Here is a 19,748-nt window from a genome sequence, read left to right as displayed (position 1 = left end):
CAGCTATCCCAGTTGAGCAGCACACAGACCCAGTGGGAGATGGAGGGACAAAGGACACCAGATGTGTCTGGGGGAACAACAGACCCCTCAGGTTCCCGTGTCATTAGAGTCCAGAGGGGAAGTGTTGCTTCTTCTCATGACATGCCATGGCTCTCCAAATGCCTATTTCCATAGCAAATTAAACTTCAGGGGGAAAATCAACTTAAAGTACCTATTTAATATCTTGCAACACACTGTAGGCTCTGAGGATCGGTGGCCCTTTAAGAAAAGTCATTGTGAGATGCAGAAAAGGATGTATGGGATAAAATACTCTGTGTCCTGCAAAAGGAAGGACTACAAAGGTCAAGGCCCAGTGCATCAGTCCTATGAAGAAGCTGACACTAGGAAGGATTGTGCCTCCGCCTGGCATGGGGAGGAGCTGCAAACCTCGCTGGGCAGCGCCACAGACTTGAGCCAGCCCAGGGAAGCCCAGCCTGAGGCCAGCTCTATACCCAGGCAGGAAACGTCAACCTCAATCTCAGAGCTCTGTTGCAAGACTTTTCCTCCTTACTACGTGGGCTTGGCTTTATTTGTTTGCCAGTTTAAACACATTATTTAAGTTTGGACATTTCCTGCACTGTAATGAGTAAAATGTTTTGTTTGATGGGAAATTGATGAGGTTAACTTTTAATCAATATCTGCTATCAGTAGACTCTGTTGCTGCACCCCTTGCACAGTGAGAAAAAGTGAAATATACTTGCCCTGGGTCATGCATTGACCAACCTATATTGGCAAGACCTGGCTAGTGATTCTACCCATGTCCAGGTTGCTGGAAAAAGAGCATTCCCGTTCTGATGTTACCTGGTGGTCTGTTTGAAGCCCAGGTGGAAAGAAAGCTCAGGTTCAGGTAGGAGAAGCTTGAAGCATAGAGGTGTGGAGTTCTCCCACCCTGACCACTCTGGATCCCTTTTCTAGACTCTGGAGTCCCTTTCTGCCTGCAGCCAATCAGGCCAGTCTCTGAGCTACTTAGTTGACTGACTCAAGAAACCTTTCATGAAAGTGGATTCTGTTCCAGCCACTAAACTAATGAGCTACACAAAACACAATCTGCAGTAGAGTCATAAAAAGAACTAGCAGGGCTCTAGAGCAAGATGTGGGCACGAGGGAGGGCAAGATCCAGTTGGTTAGGGAAAGTCTGGAAAGTTCTCATTCTAGGCAGCAGCAGCCCTGGACTTTCCACACCCATAATGCCTAACAGTAGCCTGCATTTCCTTCCTTAGATCCAGGAGCAGTGCAACTAGAACCAACAAGAAGGAGGTGGCTCCTTGGCTTCCAGCATCTCTAGTAGTTTTTAGAAGCAAATTTAATGCAATGTGATGAGAGCTTGCTCGGTGGCTCACAGGACAAAGAAAAATTTAAACTACTTTTTAAAGCAACCACTCAAAAGCACCCTCCAATCAAAGTTTAATTTTAGATAAAGGATGTAACCTCTCTCTAATGTTAGCAAATTAGTCACAAAATTAGAGGGGAACCAAGACACTGATACAATGGGAAAATGAGAATGCTATTTTAAACTTATTTTTCTAAATGTAGGTTATGATTTATTTGATCATTACAAAATTGTTTGTTATATAGAACAATGTAAATGTGAGGGCAATCACATTTGAATAGGCAAAGTTGAACCTTCAGAGAAAAGTGAGGCGTGGGAAAGCTCCTGGGTGTTGGGAAGGAGGGCCTCCAGTAGAGTGGAGGGAATAGTTGGCAAAAGTGGAGAAACTAAATGCCCACCCACTATTCACCCTTGGGAGAAGGATTTACAAAATATGAAATTCGTTGACTTTTCTGAGCCCCCTCACCTTCCCTGGCTGCTCCCCATTAGTTGGCGCTTATGTCTGTGAAGGGGGTGAATCTTGATCTACCTTTGCTCAGGATTCCACTCTCCCAGCACTTTAACACGGGAGAGCAGCAGGCTGGGGGAACTGTCCAGTCTGGGATGCACAGTAGGGCCTCTGCCACTCTGGCTCCTTTTCTGTTCTCAACTTAAGAAATATTACTTGGAAAAGCAAAATTGTCTAATTCTTTGTGCGAAACCCTTAAGGTTTTTTATTTGATGCTGACCACCTAAGGATAGTGAGACCACCGAACACCATTAAGTAGACAGAGGTGGTCTCCGCACTCCCAGGGTCTGGTTGAGAAAGGAGGGACTGACTGCCTCTGAGCAGATTTTCCAGATGGTGCTGATGGGTTATGGATACAATAGTGTCCAATTCGTGAGACTCGGTTGCACGACGGCGGTGGGGATCCCAGTCTGGCCCCCGGTGCAAAGGATGCTCCTGTTTTGTCTGGTGACTGTGCTTAACTGTTCCTTCCAAGGCTGTTGATTGCCTGGGAGGCAAGTCGCCCTTCCTAACATGGCTCATTTGAATACATGAAAATGTGAGTTGATCTTGGCGAGGTGAAGCTCTCTGGCGGCCAGACAGACCGTTTTGTCGCCCTCAGGCCGGGCCAGGTGGGGAGCAGCTCCGGCTTAGACATCCGGCTGGGGACCAGCCTGGATTGCCACCCCGGGGAACGTTAAGAAACCCGGGAGTAACCCCTCCGGGAGCGAGAGAAGGACAAACCCAGTGCCGGTTTTGTTTTTAACAAAATCAGCGAAAACCCTGAAGATGCAGTATGTGTGGTGCAAGGCACTTATGGCCCAGGGTGTGGCCGCCAACAGTAGAGGACTTGGCACAGAACTGGCTAGACAGGGTCCGTCAGGTGGTCCCAGGGCTCTTACCTACTGGAAGTTGGACACCTTGTATGTCCTGGTGAACTGATTCTTTAATGAGGACTTAATGGTGCAAAAGCCAAGCTCTAGTTTGTGGGAAAAAAAAAAAAAAAAAAAAAAGAGTAAGAGAAAGGAATGCGTGAGGACAGAAAGTAAAGGAAGAGAAGCCGCTCAAGGACAGGAGGAAACCGAAGGACTCCCCTGACCCTCAGGCTGGTCGGGGTAGCGATGGCCCCGCAGGTCAAGGCCGCGGGACACGGCGCGACAGTGGCGGGCTGCTGGAGTCACGGGGCCTTTCCCGGCCTTGCGCACCTCAGACAGCGAGGGCCGGGCACACGCGAGTGCAAGCAGCTGCTTCTAGCATCCCTGCCGCGCGCACTCCTAAGCTGAGTCAGGTCCCAGTCGGGGTCGGCTTTGAACTGAGTTAAAGAGCATAGGTCTTAGTTTCAGAGCGTCTGATTCTCTCCCGCTGGAGGAGGACTTAAGCTTCTTATCTGCTGGGAGGTGGGGTCCGGGAGGAACTCAGACCACCCGGTATAGAGCATGGCTGAGCCCATCGCGCCCTTGACCAGATCACAGCCCAGAGACGCAAGGGAGGGTCAGGGGAAGGGGGACAGACAAGGGATAAGAAGGGAAGCCCTCAAGAAGGTCCAGGGAACCATGCAGAGCAAGGCCATAGGCATCAGGAGAGGCCACCAGCTGGTCCCCAGATAGGAACCTGCAGCCTTTTCTTCCTTCTTTCATCCGTGTGCCCTCTGCCTCCTGCCCGGTGAGGGGAAGGGCCAGGTCGTGCTGGGAAAGGTAAGCTGAGGCAAACAAGTTGGGTTAGTGAACTTTGTGTCTTACCTCCCTTCAGCCCGCAGAGCAGGCCAAGGCATAGTAGGGTCAACGTCCGGGAATGGCAGAGCCTTTCTCTGGAGTACACAGGCATGCCACAGTCCTGACCACGCTGGCTCCCTTCAGGTTACCTGGGCAGCCCTAGGCATGGCAGATGGGTACTCACCCATGTAATTATGGCCTGAATTATCCCAGAAGCTCTTAACTGGCTTCCCTCTCCCGAGTTCACCTAGTCCCCCCCAAAGCTGAAGATAGGTTTAATTGTCCCAGCGAACAACACAGTTTTTGCCAAAGTAGTTCTGCAAGGATATGGAGGGAGTGTGGAACAGGGCATAGAAATTCTCTCTCTCCTGCTGCTTGGGCCTGTGTGCATGGGAGCCGGGGCATGTGTGTGGGTGGGTGTGTGTGTTCCAAGTCAAAAACCAAGTAACCCTATTGATCCACTTTTAAAACCTGAGGCAAACTGACTGACCTCTTGGTACACTAAAACACCTATTGAATTTGTTAGGTGTCTAGAAATGTTTCCTCTAAAATTCAGAGGTGTTAGATGTAACCCACCTGCCACTTTTCTTCTTTGGGGCTTCAGGTAGTTAACTCAGAATCAAAATCCCTTGCTGAAGAAGCCTGCAGGGTTCAATCCAGTACAACCCTGTGAAACCGAGGGATATCGGAGGGGAATCTGGCATTGCATCTCTACCACAGGAGGCACTGTGTTTTGGGAAATCTCTCGGTCCAAGGACTGTGCCACGAAGTCTTGGTGTTAGAAGACACTTGGGAGAAACTTCACTTTGCTCACACACCACGGCCCCCTCCCATTTTAAATTGACTTTTAGAAGAAGCTAGTAGGTTTGGAAAATAGGCTGAAAGAATATATGATATCTTAATTAGCCCCCTTCAAGGTGACAGCGTTCCTCCCCCACCCCAAGGCATCAGGTATTACTAAGTTGTTACTACCCACAGAAAATGCCCTAGTCATGCTGCACATTGTAGGAGAGCCAAGAAGGCGTCAGAGAATCACCCGCAAAGGAACAAGGAAGCTTCTTAGCCCTGGAAGTCCCCAGGACCAGGCTGAGGACACTCAGCATCCGTGTACTTTACAAATGAAACGGAGGTCCTGCTGCTGATGGAAACTGCACAAAAGAATTCGTTTCTGACACACATCCACAAGTACATTTACACAACTGAGGGGAGTGACTTCTAGTCACCGGAGAGGCTGCAGTTGGGGAAGGTTGCCTGCTCTGCTGAGTTCCAAGTGGATTTAATTTCACTCTCATTCCTTTCCTTATAATGTGATGTGCCCTCCCCCTCAGTTTTTTTTGTTGTTGTCGTTCAAAAAGGAATTGTAATCCAATGCTTTTATCTTTTTTATTTCCTTAACTACACATCTTCACCTTCTTTGCTCCCCTGCTGATTTAAGAGATTTGTTTGGTTCAAGGATTTAACGTGATTCTCTTGCCAGATTTCAAGGAAGAGAGATTTAAAAGAACAAAGGGGGTGGGGGTATCTATTTGGAAGACAAGTAAAAACACATTGCTTCAAATGAGATTAATTTCTTTTTTAAACTTTTCAAAACAAGAATATTGCACAGTCTTAGTCACTTTAGATTTTATTTTATTGCTTCTTTTAAGGAAATCTAGTTACTCTACAGGATGGCAACACATGCGTGATCACACAGTCACATTCACTTAGAGACACACTCAGTAAACATAAACAAGCATACAGTCACTCTCCCAATCTATCACAAATTCAGTGACTATCCAATCCAATCTCTGGCTGGTCTCTTTCCCGGGGACATGGAGGTAATCCACTACCCCCAGGAACTGGTAGGAGACAAGAGGGAGAATTTTCCACAGAGGTCCAGAGCAGATTATGAACCAAGAGAGAGCCCGAGGTCCTAGCCCAGCTCTTCCTTGTTACAGACGTGACCAGACACCACTGTGGGGCAGCTCTGGCAACGTGGAACCTTTTTTAACCGTGCAGACGCGTTCTCCAGCGTGCAGGCCTGAGAGCTCTCGGTTAACGCCGGCGTTTAGGGAGATGTCCCCTCCCCCTGGCCTTTCCCTATCAGAAACCAGACGGTCGCCTCCAGCTCGGTCCGGGAGGCTGCTGAAGGGGGGTGGGAGGAGGAGCCGGGCAGAGAGAGGCAGGCTCGACGAGGATCCGCCTGCCCTATCACACAGACATCTGCTCTCAGTTTCTTCCTCTTTCTGATCGTTACAGATGACAAGGGGAGTGGAGTGGACTGAGGCGGAAAAGAAAAGTTATGTCATAAAAATATAAAACGGTGCTGTGACTCACCTGCTGTTAGCCGCAGGTACGAGTTTCGTGGCAGCGCCTCCGCTCTACTAGCCAGAAGCCCAGGTCCGCCTAACGTCACTCAGCTCGGCTGACTCAGATGACCGGGTTTCTAGTGACTAGGCAAAAGTAGGGCTTTTTCCTGTTTCTAAAAGCCCGAAGCCCAGGAAAAAAGGGAAGGGGAGGGTCTCCCAGGGTTGAACTTTGGGTCAGGAATCAAGAGGGTCCGGGCAGGAACAAGCAGAGAAGCTTGGAGGGCCTACAGACCAGTAGCGGGGTCCAGAGGGTGGAGAGCGCCTCTGGGGAGCGAACTCGGGTCATTTAACGAGCACCGTCCCTGCGCCGGGGCTCCCGCGCCACCGCCCGGGTCCTACTCCCGCAGCACGGATCTACAGCCCTGGCCAGTCCGCCCGGCACCGCCTGCTTTTCTTTTTTCCTTTTCCAAAGGGGTACACACACACACACACACACACACACAGACACACACAAATGTAAAAAATTTTAAAGAAATAGGTATTTGCTTCTGGGAAAAGGACTAAAAGGTTGGGTGTAGAAACCTTATTTACTTAGTTGTTAGAGTTTTTGATTAGAGGCAGAGTCTCTCTATGTAGACAAGGCTGGCTTGAAACTCACTATGTAGCCCATGCCAGTCCCCAATTCATGCTCTACTGCCTCTACTTGCTGGGTGATGGGATTATAAGCATGTGTTACCATGCTGGCTGATCTCCTAAATGAATCTTTGCAGTTTGTCTTTTTTGTTTGTTTTTTTGAGACAGGGTCTCACTATATAACTCTGGCTGGTCTAGAACTCACCATATATAGACCAGGCTGGCCTTGAACATCCAGAGTATCCACCTGCCTCTGCCTCCTGAGTGCTGATACTCAGCTGTTATTTAATTTCAACTAACACTAAATTCCAACCACTAGAATGGGTGCCAAAAGACTTTGTAGCCGGCTTCCTCCCGGCTGGGGAGGCGCTGGACCCACGCGCACTGGGCCGGCTGCAGCTGCCGCGCTCCCCTCCCCCGCCCCGCGCCGCGCGGCCGCCCGTCGCTCCGCACGGGGCTGGATGGTTGGATCTGGCAGGGTGGCTCCAGGATGTTAGGGACTGTGAAGATGGAAGGGCATGAGAGCGGCGACTGGAACAGCTACTACGCGGACACGCAGGAGGTGAGAGGCGGGTGGGCGGCGGGGCGTCCCCGGAGCCGGTGGTGGGGGAGACCCGGGAGAGCTGGGTTCCCGCAGGGGCAGAGGCTGGCGGGTGGGGGGCGCCTCGGAAGCTCCGCTACGCGCCCGCCCGGCGTGGACCCGGAGGGCCGGCCTCGGAGCCCGCCCGGTGGGTTCCGGCGCCGGCCACTGGCTAGAGACTTTTAGGAAACTCTGGGCTTTGAAAACACCCGCTCCGGGAAGCACTTGCCATGCGAGAGCGGGAGCCGGAGCCGGTCCCGGGTGACGCGCATTGGCTTGGCGGGCGCTGGCACGAGTTGCAAGCAACTCCGAGAAAGTGTGTCCTCGCTTATGGGGCGGTCTCTTAGTCCTGCCACTTCAATTGCCAACGTCTTTGGATAAAAATGATCTGCCGCAAAGTTGGGCTTCTTCATAATGAATGATCCCTAAATTTTATAAAACTTGTACAAACGCCGGTTTTGGAGAGAAGAGTGCTCATTCTTCCCTGGAGCCGCTGGGTGGCGCTGGTGCGAACCGAATCTTTTTCTAGAACTCGGGGCCAAGAACCTGTTTCTCTTCATTGTCCCCTTGGAGGCACATTTATGGGGTTTATTTTACAGTGTGCACAAATGCATTGCTAGGGAAATCAGGTACAGGCAGAAATACTATAACTAAAAGTACTTTTCTGGAAACAGCTGCCTATTACATTGAAAAGTTTGATTACCATTATTGAAAACGTTTATTGAAACGGCCTTGTACAATCCTGGGAAGAGGGAGGGGGGAAAAAGTCCAAAGTAAAAAAAAAGCAAAAAGTGTGAAGACACGATGTGGGCAAGAAAATATAGAATCGAGATATATCTTCATGGCAATTTAGTTAGATTTATATGCACAAATTCATCTCTGCGTTCATTTGAGAACTTTACCTTTTCTGGGTCTTCCTATTTAAATCTATTCATTTCTTGTCTTTTCAAATGAAGTTATATTTGCTGATGAACACAAATTCAAGGACATCGTAATTGTTTGTTAAATTATTAGATAAGTAGTTTTTAGTAGTTCTGGGTTCTGTATTTTCAAAACCTGATAGGTCCCGGGATTGCTGTGGATGAGGATTTTCACTTGCTGATGATTTTAATAAGAGCTTAGACCACTTCTAGAATGGTTTAATTCTGATGCAGTCATTTTGACCCACCCGTCAGTGAAGACCCCTATGAAAGGCTCTCTTCCATATTACAGCTGAGAATTAGGAAGTGGAACAGCAATAAGAGAAAGAAATGAGAGTTTGATGGTGGAATTTTAAATTGTTCCAAACTGCTCAGTAGTTTCAAAGCCCAGGCTTTGCAAGTGAGCAGCATCAACTAAGGGTTGGGGGGGGGGTCGGTATTTAAGTGGTGTCAACATTTACAAATGTCAGGGGGCTGCAAACAGGTAACAGAATTAATGCAAGTTTGGAATGACTTGCAGGGGTGTACATGTAAAGTCACGTTTACCTCAAAGGTATGCCTTGCATTGGTGTTATTATGCATCATTCCAGTCTCTCCCGTTGTGAACCTTATTTTTATTTTCTTTTTCCAAATCATGAATGATGAGTTTGCTCCTTTTAAGTCATTGCAGTTGGTACAAGGCCCTACTTCTGCGTTTAATAACAGAAAGCCATCATTTAGCACAGACTCTTGAGACAAAGCGCCTTGTTGGGAAATGGATAACCAGTGTGGGGAATCATATCGGCTTAGACGATATGCTCAGTCAGTGAGCTTCATTAGCAGCCATTTAGCACAATTCCGACTACTGCTGGTGTGGTCCGCGTGCCCATCAGCCTCCAGCAGGCCTGTGTGGCACCCACAGGAGGGTTGCGACAAAGTCAAAGGCGGAACCGTCAGGCATTAATTCTACTTTCGGAGTTTTAAAGATGATTTGGCCCAAAGGTAGTTTATCCAAGTTAGTCTAGGGTGGAGACTTGGGATTCTGCCTGTTTGAGTTTGAGGCAGTGAAGGGCCCCCTGGAAACCAGCCCCTGATCCTGGCGAGTAAAACGATTACACATCTTCCCATCTGAGATCGCCAATCTTTCTTGCCTGCTAAGATATCGCCCCCCCCCCCCACCGTCCTGTGCAAGCCATCTTTGCACGCTCTGGGAGGATGGCCCCAGCTGGGGCGTTTCCGAGCTTTAGAAAAATGTCCGCATGCCCCAGGGCTCGCCCCTGGCGGGCCAAACTGCTGGGCGCACCACTAACCCCGCCCTTCGGGGCCTCTTCACTCGCTGTCTCCGCTGCAGGCCTACTCCTCCGTCCCTGTCAGCAACATGAACTCCGGCCTGAGCTCCATGAACTCCATGAACACCTACATGACCATGAACACGATGACCACGAGCGGCAACATGACCCCGGCTTCCTTCAACATGTCCTATGCCAACCCCGGTCTGGGCGCCGGCCTGAGTCCCGGTGCTGTGGCCGGCATGCCTGGGGGCTCTACAGGCGCCATGAACAGCATGACCGCGGCGGGTGTTACCGCCATGGGCACGGCGCTGAGCCCGGGCGGCATGGGCTCCATGGGCGCGCAGCCGGCGGCCTCCATGAACGGCCTGGGCCCCTACGCGGCCGCCATGAACCCGTGCATGAGCCCCATGGCGTACGCGCCCTCCAACCTGGGCCGCAGCCGCACGGGCGGTGGCGGCGACGCCAAGACGTTCAAGCGCAGCTACCCGCACGCCAAGCCGCCCTACTCCTACATCTCGCTCATCACCATGGCCATCCAGCAGGCGCCCAGCAAGATGCTCACGCTGAGTGAGATCTACCAGTGGATCATGGACCTCTTCCCCTATTACCGCCAGAACCAGCAGCGCTGGCAGAACTCCATCCGCCACTCGCTGTCTTTCAACGACTGTTTCGTCAAGGTGGCGCGGTCCCCCGACAAGCCGGGCAAGGGCTCCTACTGGACGCTGCACCCGGACTCCGGCAACATGTTCGAGAACGGCTGCTACCTCCGCCGTCAGAAGCGCTTCAAGTGTGAAAAGCAGACGGGGGCCGGCGGCGGGAGCGGGAACGGGGTTGCCGCCTCCAAGGGCGGCCCGGAAAGCCGCAAGGACCCCTCAGGCGCGGGTAACCCCAGCGCCGAGTCGCCCCTTCATAGGGGTGTGCACGGGAAGGCTGGCCAGCTAGAGGGCGCCGCGGCCCCCGGGCCCGCAGCCAGCCCCCAGACCATGGACCACAGCGGGGCCACGGCGACAGGGGGCGCTTCGGAGTTGAAGAGTCCAGCCTCTACGTCTGCGCCCCCCATAAGCTCCGGGCCAGGGGCGCTGGCATCTGTGCCCCCCTCTCACCCGGCTCACGCCCTGGCACCCCACGAATCTCAGCTGCACCTGAAAGGGGACCCCCACTACTCCTTTAACCACCCCTTCTCCATCAACAACCTCATGTCCTCCTCTGAGCAACAGCACAAGCTGGACTTCAAGGCCTATGAGCAGGCGCTGCAGTACTCTCCCTATGGCGCCACCCTGCCCGCCAGCTTGCCTCTTGGCAGCGCCTCTGTAGCCACTAGGAGCCCCATCGAGCCCTCAGCCCTGGAGCCGGCCTACTACCAAGGTGTGTATTCCAGACCTGTCCTAAATACTTCCTAGCTCCGGGGACTGGGGATTTGTCTGCGTGGGCAAGCTGGTAGCAGGAGAGAGAAAAACCAACAGCAAACAAAACCACATATACCAAACCAACCACATAGTAAAATCCCAACTCTTTTTATTTTTCATACACCGTTTCTCCCCAGTGCAAAGGACTGTTACTTTATTATTGTATTCAAAATTTCTTGTGTATATTATTATGAAGACAACCAACCCCATACCAACAACTTTTTTTTTCCCTGCAAAGTTGAATGATCCACAAGTGTATATACAGAAAATCTTCCTCCTTCCCTGCCCTCTTCCCGTTTTCCGGTTCCCCTGCGGACACAGTATAGTCTTAGCAGGGCTTATTTAAAAAAGAACGATGGTCAAGTTTGTAAAATATTTGTTTGTGTTTTTTTTTTTTTTTTTTGGCCCCTCCTCATCGAGGCCCACCACATGAGTTTACAGGTCTGTGGCAATACTCTTACCCTAGTAAGAACTGAGATGAAGAAGAGACAAACAGTAGGGGCTCTTGAAAGTATTGGAAGGCAGTACCTGCAAATATGCAGTAAGGTATAAACAGGTTACAAACATCAGAGCCACTTGTTTTCAGCTTACATTTCTGATGCATTCAGATAGCAGATGTCTTTAAATGAAATACATATATATATATTGTCTATGGACTTAATCATGCTCAGATATGTAGACCTCATCCAATTTTGTATAACATGTAGAGGTAGTAGGCAGGTGATTTACATGCTACATTTTCAAAAGTTGCCTGACCAAGTTACAAGGATTGCCCCTCCCCCAACACACACTTGCCTTCTACCCACAAATGGCCCTGAAAATCAATCCTTAGGAATTACCTTCTTCCAGAACTCTGCTCCCTGTGTTTCAGGGTACCACGGTCTTATTCTGAGGTCACATGTATAAAATTAGCATCTGTGTATGTATACCATTTAAAGGACTTTTTTTCCCAGAAAAAAAAGGACTATCACACATTGAGGAGAGAGGTTATAAGAAACTGTATTTCAAAATTTGGTCCAAGGTTCCAGAGTCCTGATGTGACCATTTGAGTTATTGCTGTCTTCTGCTCCTCTCACGCAGTGTTAATGCACTTTCCACAATCGGACGTGGTGTTAGTTAGAGCCAGACGGGTTTCATTATTACTCCTCTTTGCCTTCTCAATGTTAATTTATTGCATGGTTTATTCTTTTTCTTTACAGCTGAAATTGCTTTAAATGATGGTTAAAATTACAAATTTAAAATGTTAATTTTTATCAATGTGATTGTAATTAAGATATTTTGATTTAAATAACAAAAATAATACAAGATTTTAATCCGTGGAATATGTTCCTGATCATATGCAGTTAAGGACTTTAAATAAATCAAATGTTGACAAAAAGTATTTCTGTCATTTTCCTTCACCTAATTAAATCCAAAATGAGTCTTTGGAATATATTTTTCAAATTCTGTAATTTAATATAAGTGGCAAACAGGAGTATAGTCTAAAACAAATTGTTTCATTTATGATTTAAGTGAACACGTAGCTAGTATAATGCAATGAAAGAAATTCATTTAAAGCAGGTAGATAACCTGACAATATTCCAAGAACTGAGGCTTTTAAAATTGCTTATTCCCAGTAACGTTTACTTCAGTTTCGGGGAGGGGAGGCACACGTTTAAGCCTTCTGTGTTCTTTTGAGCTGTTTTCTGGTATGAAATTCAGTGTTATTAATTCCACAATATATTCTTTTTTCAAATTTGAGTAGCATTCGAATGAGAATAAAGTATCAGCTGTGACTGATAAAATTAAGTTGTCTACCACAGGCTCTGAACCCTCTTATTAAGAGAGAAACAAAAGTTAGCTGGTGGCTTTGGAGAGGGGGAGGAGAGCAGCTGGTTCATGCCTGTAGGGAAGCTTTGTGTCACTGGAGTATTTCAGGATAGTAGCTGCTGTTTTGTGTTTTGTGAAGATATTTTAAAAATATTGTTTCTAAGAACTCAAAGCTCATGATTTGTTTGCCTTGTAAGAAGCTTTGAAATGCAACTTCACACCCCAAGTTGCTTGAGATCACAAAATCATTAATCTCCTTTGATAGTAGGCTCGCTTTCCGGTCCACCTATCTCTTTGTAAGTCTTGTTCAGATTGACATCAACAATAACAGCACTAGCCCAAGCAGAAGCTGGCCTGCCTGAGCCCTTGTGAGTGAACTCCATCCTCTTCGGGCTTGAACTTGGACTGCCTTTACTTTGATCGCACCACTCCACACCGCGGACAAGATAAAAAGAGCCTTGCCAGTCGCTTAATTATCGCGTAATTACCTCCCCAGATGAGAGAAGGGTGCCACGAAGCACTCGAGAAAAATCCAGAAATCCCAGGTCTGTTCTCTTCAACTACTGAAAGGAGGAGGGAAGAGAAATAGCTGGCTTGAGTCATTTCAAAACTTAATTTGAAGACCTCAGAAGGACGTTAAACATTCCCCAGAGAGGAAAAAGTTTTCGATCTCAACAGTTATACATATAACGGGTTAAACAAACGGCGGCAAAATGAGGCCCAAGTCTTGGCTTTTCTGAGGGTCCCCTGAGTCGAAAGTCTGATTTCTGCGCAGTCCTCCGGGACGTCCCACCCTCCCTCCTGCTTGACTGCACCAGGTTTATGTTGGTCTTAGCCTTGTCCTTTTAGTCTTCGTGGAGTTTTCCCGGATTTTGCAGGGGGAGATGCTCGCAGGCCAGGTAACGGTGGTGACCCGGGAGCGGGCAAGGAGAGCCACAGTCTTAGGAGCGCGGGCCCCGGGGCACAGGCGCCTCCCGCCCCAGGGGCTCCCGGGCCCCAGCCACGCTCTCCACCCGGGGAAGACGCGTCTGGACGCTCGCAGGTTGGGGCCCGGGACAGATGGTTGCTGGGGAGCGGCGGGCAGAGCGAACCGCGAGCACCTCATCTCGAGGTGACCGATGCAGTTAGTTCTTCATTGTTTGGGCTTTTTCCCCTCCTAGCGAATAAATCTTCTGTGGAGCCTGAAACCTAAAGTCAACAAAGAAGGCCGGCCGCCGTCCCCGTCCCGCAGCCCCGCGGCCAGCCGGCCGAGCGGCTCCCGCTGCGTAATCCGTTCCTCTGCAAGCCGCACACACCGGCCACCGGCTCCCGGGGCTGGGGCGCCGCGCCCGGCCACCTGGAAAACAGCTGTGGCTCCAGGGGCTGGCGGGGACCCTCCGGAGAGCGCCGCCCGGAGCGACCCGGGCCTCCCGTCCCGTCGCTTTGGTCCGGGCCTGCGGGTGCCCGGCAGGGATTTTAGGAATCTTGTCCGGGCGGGGGAGGGGCCGGAAGCGGGGGAAGCAGGGGACCCTTCCACCTGACCCGGGAGCAGAGCTCGGGAGGCTGGAGGGTCCGCGGACTACGCCACCGAGCAAACACTTAGAAACAGAAAAACGTCTGGAGAGTGAGCAGAACGCCTGCGGAGGAGAGCCGCTATGATTACTTTCACCTTCTGTTTGGAAGCTCAGCTCTGAAACCTATTTAAACAGATCTGAAAAACAAAACAAAAAGACAACCAATGGTAGATAAGGAAAAAGAAAGCCTCGCCAGTTCCATTCATTCAGCAGAAACTAAGCAACTGGAAGTGTTTGCAAATAGAGGGCGGCTCAGTCTGTTTTCCACTGACTGGGCTAAGATAGTGTTTAAATCAAAGGCAAAACGCAATGTCCATTGTCACTTTTTTTTTGTTTCTGCACAGCAGAATAGACTGGTGAGAAATAATATGCAGTGAAAACAAGCAAAACCCTAGTAAAGTTCTCAAATTTGTTTTCATTTTCAGAAAGCGGATTTCACTGGAAGTATAAGAAACATTTTTCTCGTGTTTAGCAGTTTTGAATGAGCCATAACTGAAGAGAATTCTAAGACTGATTAAACTGCAAGGCCTTCTTTTGGCATTTAAAAAATTGATTTCAGTTATATGAAAATGCTTATTAAATTTCTTTACAAAACGCCGCTGCGATCAATAGAAATTCTTTTCATTGCAGAGGAAAGGAGACCTGTAGCCCAAATTAATTAACCTTTCTTCAAGATCAATTGGTTTTCTGTTGATTTAGCAGTAATATTGCAGAGCATTTGGATATAATGTATTTTAATGTGACACCTCACTATGTCAAGAGGAAAAAATTTATTGAAAAATAAAATTGCTTAAATTATGTAGTAGCTATTTAATAATTTTAAGTTGCCTTCAGAAAGTAAATGTTTGCCTGAATTGTGGTTAAATGTGCTTTGCAACTAAGTGCAGTTAGGAGAACGCCGATTACTTTAGGATAACTGAATGCAAAAAAATGTTATTATGTCACCCTGATCTAAATATGCTGAATTTCAGAAACAAAAATTCCCCAACTGAGGGAGTATTCAAACCTCAAAAGATTCCCATGAGAGTAAGATTGCTAGAAAACGAAATAGCTTGTGGAGTTTACAATACTCTTAGATCTTAGCTTGGCGGAGTTTGCAATATTTTCAGATCCAGACTCTATTGGGAGAGAGAAGGTTTCAAAAAGTAGCCACAGGAGCAAGTTTTAGTCCTGCCTATGGTTACAGGTTCGTGTGTCAAAATAACGTTTAACAACAGATTACTTTAAATCTTTTTTCTTCCAAATAGTCAAGTTTGGAGCATAATGACTCCATTGGCGGTTCTCTTTTTAACCGCCCGGCCCGCTTCATTCAAAGAACTTTGCACAGCTAGGGTGTCACCCCCGCCCCCTTTTCCCTAGCCCTTCTAGTAAACATTATGGGAAGTTCGATTTTCACCTGTAAAACTCATGTGTTTTCCTATTACAAACACCGGATGAGGGGGACATTCACGCCTGCTACCTTTCCTTTTCTAGCTGCTTCCTCATATCTAGGGTTGTGAGAGCTGGGATATCGCATACTGTAAGAATAAAGCACCCATTTCCCTCTGCGGCCCCGGGAACTGAGGCACCCTCATAGATGCCACCCCAGGATATTTTGGAGCCCCCTAAACGCTAGTCGACTTAGAAATCAGAGGCACGATTTCTCAGAATCTGGAAAGGAAAGGGCTGAAGTGGACCTGTGCTATGGACCTCAGAATCCAGGTGAGACGCTAGTCAGGTCTGGTGCAATCCAGTGCGAACTCAACCACTGACACCCGGGAAAGATCCAATTCAGAGTTCTGGCTATGAGGTGGTCTTCTACTTCCCTTAAGTCCTCTCAAATAAAGATCACACACACACACCCCAAGCCAAGAGAAACCACCTGGAAATCCCCCCTTCACCGGGTGCATTGCCTGGAAATAGGGAACAATGCATGAACTGGAAGCGCCCAAGGCTTCTTCCCCCTCCGCTCTAGAGTTTGTTATTCCTTCGCTTGTCTAATCACGTTCTCGTGTCAGGGTCTTTCTCTGACATTGAGGAGTTATTTTAAAGCACCATTTTAATGAGAAAAACGTAAGGGTCTCTGTGGACATTTGTTTCCTTTATAGATTTTACTTTAAGGGTCCATTTTGCACAGGGGGAGGAAGATGTCCGCCAACTGCTGTGCTTCCCAAAGCTGATTCTCTCGACATTGACTAGGTGACTGAGGCGTTGGGGAGAATTTGCCTAGTTCTGGGTGCCACCTCGGAGCCCTGAGCTTCACTCCTTGGAGCCCAACTATAAACTCCCGAACCCAACCGCCGCTCAACTACGAACTCCTGCTCGCTCCAGGTTCTCCACGGCTGTTCCCAGGAGGAGGCTGATTCACTGGCTGGGTCCGAGGGGAGCGGTGCGGTGGGCAGGGCATTGCCAGGTTCCTGGCCTCTCTCTCTGGAGTCACACACCCTCTGTGGACACGCGCTTCCTTTGTGTTCTGCACCGCTAATGTATGCTTGGGGCGGATAACCTCGATCCTTGGGTAGGGGAGGGGGTCGGAGATTGGGAAGGTGGTCAAGGGAACGGAAGGGTTTGGGTGGCTGGCCCTTGGGCCTAATAGCTCAGAGGAGGCCCCAGGGTCTGGGGGAGCGAATCCAGGTGGGGAAAGTTCACGCTGGAGCAGTGAAAAGAAACTTAAAAGCCAGCAGCAAATTTTAGAGCACTGCTAGAGCAATATCTGGGACTTGGGGCCAGGCGCCCAGGACGCGTGAGAGAGCAGCCCAGCCCGCGCCCGCCAGAGGCCGAGTGTCCACCTCGCAGGGCTCTAAGGCCGGGCCAAGGCCTGGGGCCACCCTAGACAAGCTTTCCACTTTCGATGCTGGGGTCCAGGGTTCGAAAAGAACGGCCTGGGGCCCCCATCGAGACTCCCGAGGGATCGGTTTCCGAGGGGCCGCCTGGTTCCCAAAGGTAACTCTGAACTCAGACTCCGGGACTCCCCGAGGCCCTGCACCGGATCGGTGGGAGGAAACCCGGGCCTCGGTCCTGGGCCGGCTCCGAGGGTCCCCGGCCTGCGCGCTGCCCCAGCCTCGGGCCGAGTCCCCTTCCCGCCAGGCCCGCGGTGCGACCCGCCAGACGGTGCCCGGTGCCCCCGGACATATGCTGCCCGCAGGCCTCGCGGCCCGACGTGCTGCTCTGCGCAGAGGCGGTTCTCAGCGCATCAAAAGCCCGGCCTTTCTTCAGCCTTATGGGCCGCGAGGTGAACAACAATGCCCCGGCCCCTTCACTTCAAAAGCGGCGGTCAGGGGAAAGGCTCCCCTAGAGATTTTTTTTCTTCTCCTCAGCCTTTCATTTCTAGTTTTAAAAAAAAAGGCAGCAGCAACTCCAGGGCCCGGGCGAGCCTAATGCCCTTTGATGGGGATTGAATTCATTATCTCCAATAACACGATTGTGCTCGGCCAACGAAAAGAGCAAAGCAGGGCTCTGGGCCGCCCGAGGGGCCAGGCGGGGCGGGCGCTTCGAGGGACCCGCACCCGCTGCAGCCCCGTCCTCCGGCCCCGGCTGCGGCGCCCGCGGGCACGTGGGTCTCGGCCGCAGGCAGGAGGGGGCGGCTCCGCCCTGCTCGCCCTCCCGCTCGGCCTCCCGAAGCCAGCCCGTCCCGGCGTCGCGGCTGTGGCCCCGGTGCGCCCGGCTCTTCCCGCCCCGACGGCGCCGCGCCACCCGGCGCAGTCAGCCGGCAGCCGGTTTCTCGGCCCTCTCCGCAGAGTCCCGCCGTGGGCTTTGGGGCTAGCTGTATTGGGAAGGAGACCCGGGCGGGAGATGGCTGGACACCGCGTCCGCCTTCCGCTGCAGAGGCCCGGCGTGCGGCGTCAGGCACCACCTCCTCAGCACCTGGGACGTGCCTGCTCCACGGGTCCACTGCCACCCTGCTCCTGCCCTCCGGTCCCTGTCCCCTCCGGCCCCTGCTTCCCCCATGCCATTCTAGGAGGCATTGTGTGCCTTGACTGTGTGTGTGTGTGTGTGTGTGTAGAGAGAGAGAGACAGAGAGACAGAGACAGAGACAGAGACAGACAGACAGACAGACAGACTGACTGACTTAGAATTCCCATTAAAAATTTCTACATGGTTTGGTTAGCCTGGAGTCTAAAATATCAGTACTGACATGACTGAGCTTCCAACGCAAGCCTATTTTCCCTGTTGGGGAAAGTATGTGTTGCAGCTTTACTTGAGTTAGACAAAGGGTAATAAAAACATGATATAAAGAGCTTTTTGTTTTGTTTTAGGCGACAAGAAGTATGAAGAAGCTCTAGGTGTGGATGGGTCATTTCTCACTAATCATGAGACTGTCCCAATCCTTAAGCAATCCACTTTTCACTTAAGAAAACTAGAGCACGCGTTTTTGTATGTTTACCATATACATTCATCCAAACACACCAATAGCTGTACTGATTTGAAGGAGCATCCACGCCCGCCCATCTGCAGGACAGTTCCCACAGCAAGGAAGCAATAAACCCAGTAACCTGCCGATTTGGGGTAAACTTAGAAAAGTGTGTCCCTGTCTGATTTAAGACTTGCAGACAAGCATTGTTCTCTGCAAGAGGTACAGTTACTTTGCACAAATTTATCCTCCTGGAACTCACACCACGTCCTTCAAATTTTAGGTCTGAGTACTAAGAGAAGAGAGAAAATTCCACTGTGGTACATAAGATTAAAAAGAAGTCAGCTCTTCCTTCCTTCCTTCCTTCCTTCCTTCCTTCCTTCCTCCTTCCTTCCTTCTTCCTTCCTCCTTCCTTCCTTCATTCCTTCCTCCTCCTTCCTTCCTTCCCTCCTTCCTTCCCTCCTCCTCTCTCCTTCCTTCTTTCCCTCCTTCCTTCCTCCTTCTTTCCTTCCTCCTTCCTTCCTCCTTCCTTCCTTCCCTCCCTCCTCCTCTCTCCTTCCTTCCTCCTTCCTTCCCTCCTCCTCTCTCCTTCCTTCCTTCCCTCCTTCCTTCCCTCCTTCTCTCTCCTTCCTTCCTCCTTCCTTCCCTCCTCCTCTCTCCTTCCTTCCTTCCCTCCTTCCTTCCTCCTTCCTTCCTTCCTTCCTCCTTCCTTCCTTCCCTCCTTCCTTCCTCCTTCCTTCAGTCCTTCCTCCTTCCTTCCTTCCTCCTTCCTTCCTTCCTCCTTCCTCCTTCCTTCCATCCCTCCTCCTCTCTCCTTCCTTCCTTCCCTCCTTCCTTCCTCCTTCCTTCCTTCCTTCCTCCTTCCTTCCTTCCTCCTTCCTTCCTCCTTCCTTCCTCCTTCCTTCCTTCCTTTCCTCCTCCTCTTTTCCTAAGAGAGCAGCTTCCTAGATGTAGTTCACATTAAAACATGGCATCTTTATGTTTTTCATTTACTTCAAAAATATGCAAAACATTTACCTTGAAAATATTCTGTGTGTCTAATGAAGAAGTATATAGAACAAAATTTTTTTTCACAGAAAAGATGGTTTATTTATTATTAATCTTATTTGTACAAGTTTATGCTGTTGAATGCGATGCTTCGATTCATACATTCTATGTGTACTCATCAAAGCAGAACAGTAAACCCTTTTTTATAATTTTTTTTGAGAATTTCAAACTTGACTACTGTATTTGCATCATTTCCACACCTCCCTCCTCACCTCAGCTCCTCCCACTTCACCTCCCTCCTCACCTCAGCTCCTCCCACTTCACCTCCCTCCTCACTTCAGCTCCTCCCACTTCACCTCCCTCCTCACCTCAGCTCCTCCCACTTCACCTCCCTCCTCACATC

The 19,748-nt window shown here is 50.0% G+C and overlaps 1 protein-coding gene across 2 annotated transcripts; it reads left to right on the top strand.

Annotated features, from left to right (window-relative positions):
- The first annotated feature begins 6,838 nt into the window (after positions 1-6,838).
- Foxa1 (forkhead box A1) lies at positions 6,839-14,828 on the top strand. 2 transcript variants are annotated; one of them, XM_029563440.1, is made up of 3 exons: positions 6,946-7,051; positions 9,320-10,625; positions 14,454-14,828. In XM_029563440.1, the coding sequence occupies exons 1-3, from the start codon at positions 6,980-6,982 to the stop codon at positions 14,498-14,500; spliced, it is 1,425 nt and encodes a 474-aa protein (XP_029419300.1). In that variant the 5' UTR covers positions 6,946-6,979; the 3' UTR covers positions 14,501-14,828. The 2 variants fall into 2 exon arrangements, with proteins under 2 accessions (XP_008831116.1, XP_029419300.1); XM_008832894.1 differs by lacking the exon at positions 14,454-14,828 and having other exon boundaries at positions 6,839-7,051; positions 9,320-12,044.
- The last annotated feature ends 4,920 nt before the right edge of the window (positions 14,829-19,748 follow it).

The sequence above is a fragment of the Nannospalax galili genome, unplaced genomic scaffold (assembly GCF_000622305.1).
Source record: "Nannospalax galili isolate Female #2095 unplaced genomic scaffold, S.galili_v1.0 scaffold636, whole genome shotgun sequence".
In the NCBI taxonomy this organism is placed as follows: Eukaryota; Metazoa; Chordata; class Mammalia; order Rodentia; family Spalacidae; genus Nannospalax; species Nannospalax galili.
The sequence above is the reverse complement of the archived record's forward strand: the minus strand, read 5'-3'. Positions and strand labels throughout refer to the sequence as shown.

What these genes read in the sequence shown, in the direction of transcription:
- Foxa1 (XM_029563440.1), top strand. Translation starts at nt 6,980, where the DNA reads ATGTTAGGGACTGTGAAGATGGAAGGGCATGAGAGCGGCGACTGGAAC. An exon ending in ACTACGCGGACACGCAGGAG is followed by an intron (nt 7,052 to 9,319) that starts GTGAGAGGCGGG and finishes TCTCCGCTGCAG; the next exon opens with GCCTACTCCTCCGTCCCTGT. An exon ending in GGAGCCGGCCTACTACCAAG is followed by an intron (nt 10,626 to 14,453) that starts GTGTGTATTCCA and finishes TTTCATTTTCAG; the next exon opens with AAAGCGGATTTCACTGGAAG.